This window comes from Zophobas morio, unplaced genomic scaffold, assembly GCF_036711695.1.
Source record: "Zophobas morio isolate AGI-343-1 ecotype UQ-CSIRO unplaced genomic scaffold, CSIRO_AGI_Zmor_V1 ptg000017l, whole genome shotgun sequence".
Classification (NCBI taxonomy): domain Eukaryota; kingdom Metazoa; phylum Arthropoda; class Insecta; order Coleoptera; family Tenebrionidae; genus Zophobas; species Zophobas morio.
This window is the reverse complement of record NW_026972122.1, coordinates 7,410,001-7,416,067: the sequence shown is the minus strand read 5'-3', so window position 1 is coordinate 7,416,067 and position 6,067 is coordinate 7,410,001. Positions and strand designations below refer to the sequence as shown.

At 31.4% G+C, this 6,067-nt stretch overlaps 1 protein-coding gene across 1 annotated transcript; it reads left to right on the top strand.

The window, feature by feature from the left end:
• Positions 1 to 3,301: 3,301 nt before the first annotated feature.
• Positions 3,302 to 5,824, top strand: LOC135130108 (vesicular glutamate transporter 1-like). Its single transcript, XM_064057431.1, has 7 exons — positions 3,302 to 3,386; positions 3,439 to 3,558; positions 4,084 to 4,270; positions 4,332 to 4,995; positions 5,061 to 5,337; positions 5,395 to 5,515; positions 5,565 to 5,824. The coding sequence occupies exons 2-7, from the start codon at positions 3,500 to 3,502 to the stop codon at positions 5,724 to 5,726; spliced, it is 1,470 nt and encodes a 489-aa protein (XP_063913501.1). The 5' UTR covers positions 3,302 to 3,386; positions 3,439 to 3,499; the 3' UTR covers positions 5,727 to 5,824.
• Positions 5,825 to 6,067: the final 243 nt, after the last annotated feature.

The following is a 6,067-nucleotide window of genomic DNA, read 5'->3' as shown; positions in this document are numbered from 1 at the left end:
TAGAAATATCATCTAGATGGTTAAACGATAACTAAAATTTGGTTAATCATCCCCACCACCATGAGATAACGTCATCTCTAAAATTTATTATATATATTTTTTATTTTATAAAATATGATACTCCTGCACTTGTGATGTGTGAATCCGTGTCAAATTTTCACCCTAGACATCCAGAATTTTTGGAAAAAAATTCCAAACTTAATTACGATATTTTCCAATATAACTTTAAAACTACAAAACCGAATGCTCTGAAATCTCGTAAATATTTTAAGTCGTAATCATGGAAAATCGTTAAGTAAAATTTATTCGTTTATACCTGCAAAATATGATGAGTCTTCACTTGTGATTTATGATTGCATTAAAAGTTTTTAAATTTCTTATGCTTATATGGTGACTTATAAAAATTAATGAATGCGTCATTATTTTATTGATTCAATCGGAAACGGCTCACTCCATTTTCCCGAAAATTTGGGAATACGTGACAGCATCACAAAATTTTGTTATGTGAATGTGAAAACTCACTTGGAACGTACGGCCAACACGCTTGTTTACATTTACTTTAACGTTATATCTTTATTTTAACACACAAGGGTTCTCATAAAAAAAATAAATTCTCATAATAATATTTTATAATTTTTCGAAAAAGCTGGATTTGTTTTATTTTATTTCAGGAGCAGGAAATAACCTTCTACCAATTTTTTTAAAACACAACTGCCATCTCAATTAATTGGCATTAATTTCGGCTAATGTTTCTATAATTGCTGATACAATTTTAAAACTTGAATAGATCAATATTTAGCATTGGTAGATTCTGTTCAGCTAGTAACAAATTGTTTTCAAAAACTATCCAATGTTCAAGATAAAATAGGTAAAACAGTTTTTCAGAAATTTAAATCTGTTTTATAAAATATGTAATTATTAATATTTTGTCGCTTGTGAGTGAAATTTTGGGAGAAGAATTTTGTAAATGTGGATACAAATCCAAATATAATAGAGAATTTAAAATTTACTCCAATAACCTCTGGCAATGTCGAAAGATAGTTTTCAATGTTAAAACATGTGTTATGTGACAAGCGCGAATAATTTCTAATGGAAAATTTTGAAAAACATTTAATAAAAATTATCGCTAAAATATAAAAATACTGTGTAAACAGGTTTTTCTTACATACTTACTTAATTTAGTTATAATTCGAATTCTTATATTGCAAATAAACGTTACAAGACTTGTACTTTAACAATAACCAATTAAAAATATCATTTTGTTTTATTAGACCTATTCAAATTAAATATTTGCATAAGCATATTTTGCATATTTAGCTGCATGTTTTTAATAAAATGGTGCATATTCTGACCAAATATGTATATGTGCATAATATGGGCATATTTCTTTGATATTTTGATGCATTAAATCCGAGCCTTACTCATAAATTAAAACATAATATGTGTGAAGTTTTTCCATAAAGAAATTTTGTGATGACGTCGTCGACATTTTACTAAGGACACATGTATCAATTTGAGTACTAATACTAATAATAACAGTACTTCATCCTCAAATTTTCGAGAAAATGGGTAAATCATTGACGATTTGATCAACAAAACAAATTGCTGCATTCACTAATTTTCTTGAATCGCCATGTAAATGTTATGTGTCAATTAAAAATAAGTCCCTCAGAATTTACGACCTTTCTATAATAAAAATTAAAATTACCGCGTTAGTCGCTTTTTATAAAGTACGGCGATTATGTCTCAAAATGGATGTTTTGCAAAAAATGTATACGGTGTTGCATTAGTTTCTGTCTCCTGCAAATTTAAGTGTTATAATTAATTCAACAGCATTTTTTTATTCTTCTACGCTACAACTACATACTAATATTTTTTATATTTACGTTCTTGTATTATGACTAAACAAAAATTTCGCCCAAATACCCGTTAACTTTGCACAGCATAATAAACAACATTAAAGAGTTAAAGAAATATATTTTACAATCTATCCAACAACATAAATTTGTCAAAATATTTGGTAATACACATTAAAGAAATTTTATTTATTCGTCCTCTCAAAAAACTTAACGATCGCATTTTAAAAATATGTTAAATTAATAGTGAATTGTTAATGTAATTTTAGTTTTTACAACTGCTTACAGTAGATGTCCAAAAATAAACGTGTATATAAACAAATTCATTTTTTATCACATCTGAAAGGACCCCTTTAATAACCCAGGAAATTTGTAGTGCAAAATGATGCCAAGTTATATACATTAGAATTAAAATATTTATGCTCCAAAAAAATGAATAACAGAATCTTCATTAATGAATGTCCTCTAATAGGCAGAATAAAATTGATAGTGCTCTAAAGGCGAGGAAAATTCTCTCTAAATATATCGTCAGACTAGTTTGCTGAGTATATTTTTGGTGTAGATTTTGTTGTTTTCCCTTATTAATATTATTATTTATAATTTCCAAGATGCCTTTTTTATAACGTGTCATTAATGACGTAGTCAACACAGATCGACGTCATATAACTAGTTGTAACCTGATATTGAAATCAGAGCACATAAACACAACTAGTTATAACGTGTTCTTTTAGCTGCACATAATGCGTTTTGAAATTGTAGGGAAAAAATACAAAAAACCAATTTGGAAATTCCACAAGGTGACGAGTACCTATATTATTTTATAAAATTGAAATAATGTTGATTACGCAAAATGTTGAGGTGACGTCATTAAACTGTTGATGGGCATGATTAGGGGAAATGTTGGTTATCGTTTTACCATCTAAACGATATTCCTAACATACATATAAAATTTGACAACAGTCGGTCCGGTAGTTTCGGTTATATTTATAAATGTTTATATTCACATATTCACATTTCTTCCTGTTTGTTAAAAAAAAAATGACAGATAACGCGTGATAAATTTGTCATATAATAAACCGAGTAAAGACATTCCATCACAATAGTGAAAAATTATTATTTATAAGGAAAAAGTGTATTTGTACTTAAACAGAAAAGTTAGGGCCGCTTACTTTAGAATACTCTACACATCAGTTTTACAACTTGTACACTTCAACATGTCATTAAATTTCAGCTTTTATCGAACATCTGTGTCTTTTTTAAAGAAGCAAAATGTCACTTGATAACAAAATTCAGGCTACTACAAGATTCTTATCTAAAAATAGAACCTGAATTGTTACAGTGTCATATAAATGGAAAACTCCGTGTTCTCTATTATTCAAAGGTTGCATTCCTTGAATAACAACCTATAGATCTCTTATTCATAATTAATTCAAAAAGTCTTTTACTTGCTATATTTGAATAATTAATTAATTGTGACGCTGTTGATTTCTCATAAAAAAAAGTATTTGGATCATATCGTCAACATTTAAGGTAAAAATAATTTAATTAACATGCATATTTTCTATAAAAAGAACTCGTTTAGCATATTTTAAAGGTTTAACAAGGTTATCGTCAGAGCGACACAGTTTTGTAAAACAACAGTTATGGTGTATCCAGAAGAAAAGGGGCTCTCTGTGCCTAAAATCACTACACAGGAAGTACGGTAAGATTATTTCTCCGCACTAAATTACTAACGAAAAAAAAACAACTTACGTTCCTTCAGGCTATAAAAATGTGTATGACGTAGTTGAAAGTGGTTGCAATTTATCATACATGATGTTCCTACAAAACCGATAATTCAAAATATTGTTTTACTTAATATTTGAATATCAATCGAAAACAGTATACTAAAAAATTAAAGACATTAGAAACTCTTACAACTTTGATGTACCTATTGATGAGATGAGAGGGTACTGGTTCCCTCTGAATTTTTTATCTCATTACACTTTAGTTATGCAAACAGTAGTAATTAGAAAAATACACATCAAAAATTTCCAGTTTTAGTAATATATTTAGCATTAATATAATATTTATTCATTCAGTACACATGTAGTACGTATCTGTACTTTTATCTTTCGATGATTCAACATTTGTCTAGAAATAAATACAGAGTTACTAACTACAGTTTTAAGTGAATGAAACTGATAAGTTTAATTTGAACTTGTCGCATAATCCGTATTGGTTCCAGTGGTGATACAATTAAGTCTGAAAATATCCCAGTATGGAAGTTTTGGAAAAAACGAAGATATGTAGTGGCAATTCTTGCTTTCTTTGGATTTTTTAACGTCTATGCCCTCAGAGCAAATCTAAGCATCGCTGTTGTAGCAATGACAACAAATCAAACCTCTACCCTCAATAACAGAACAATTATATCTGTAAGTCAATTAACTGATTAATAAAGTTGTACAAACATTGTTAATCTAATAAATCTTTTAGGAACCTGAGTTCGATTGGAACTCAAAAATTCAAGGCTACATACTCAGTTCCTTCTTCTATGGATACATCACAACCCAAATTTTTGGAGGCTGGCTAGCTGCTAAAATCGGAGGTAAAGAAGTTTTCGGAATAGGAATTGCCATAACGGGCGTTCTAACTCTAATAACACCATGGGCCGCCAGAACAAACGTTTATGTTCTACTAGCCGTACGAATCATTGAAGGAGTGTTTGAAGGAGTGACCTATCCTTGTATCCACGCCATGTGGTCCAAATGGGCACCTCCATTAGAAAGAACAAAAATGACAACCATAGCTTTCTCTGGAAGTTACGTTGGCACAGTGGTTTCGATGCCAGCTAGTGCTTACCTAGCAACCACTTTAGGCTGGCCTAGTATTTTTTACGTCTTTGGAGTTGTATCTCTAATTTGGTTCGTGTTTTGGTGGGTACTGGTAACAGAAGCGCCAGCAGATGATCCTAGAATTTCTAAAAATGAACTGGAATATATTGGGGCGTCTTTGGGGTATCTTCCAGCCAAACAAAATATTAAGCACCCTTGGAAAGAAATTCTGACGTCGTTGCCGGTTTGGGCTATTATAGTCTCTCACTTTACGGACACCTGGGCTTTTTACACACTTTTAACCCAGTTGCCTATATTTTTGAAAGGTAATTTTATTATTATTAATTAATAATTAGAAAAATGTGACCCACTCATACGTTTCTTGATGCAGATATGTTTAAATATGATTTAGAAGAAACTGGATTTCTTACAGCATTGCCTTATTTAGCTATGGCTATAATGATTCAGTTCTTTGGTTTCGTCGCCGACTGGCTCCGAATTAAAAACTTTTTAACGACGACACAAGTCAGGAAAATTTTTAACTGTACTGCGTTTGCATTTCAGGCTGTTTTCATGCTCATAATAGCATTTTCGATGTCGTCTTCTGGAACTATGGTGTGTTTAATTTTAGGTGCAGGCATAGGAGTATCGTCGTGGTCAGGATTTGGGTATTTGTTTATAAAACTATTATTGCTATATTTAGTACGATACATTAATAATTTCAGAGTAAATTTTCTTGATATTGCCCCTCAACACGCAAGCGTTATTATGGGTTTAAGCAACACTATCAGTACCTTAGCAGGTATAATCAGTCCCATACTTAGCGGATACATTGTAGCCACACCTGTAAATTTTGTTGCATAAGTTTGTTAGAAAACTGAGAGTGTCGTTTCAGAGACCTGAGGAATGGCAGACTATTTTTTGTATTGCAAGTGGAATATTTGTATTTGGGAGTGTTGTATATGGTGTATTTGCCTCAGGAGAGGAACAGCCTTGGGCCACAAAAAAAGAAATAAAAGAAGAAGTACCTCTCACTGTAATAGCATCCAATAGATAGTACGGTAAATACTGTTGTGGTCTTAGAAATGTAGATATAGGATAAGTATTTCCCTTTTGTATATAATAAATATAAAGTAAATAAAATGATAAGTATCGCATCTTTTTTGAATCTGAGGATGCGTGGTTAATTGATCGGGATATGTTTATTCTCGTTCCCGACGGTGACCTCTATTCAAACCTATACGCTTCTCTCGATGGATCGAGAACGCCGCTTCGAGGCTTTTCTGAGCCCGTCCCCTCATCCGCTTCCAGGCTTTCCTTTAGCGAACGCCGCGCCGCCCGGCCTATGAATCATACTACATATTAGAAGAAACATATGCATACTAGAAGACCCAAAGG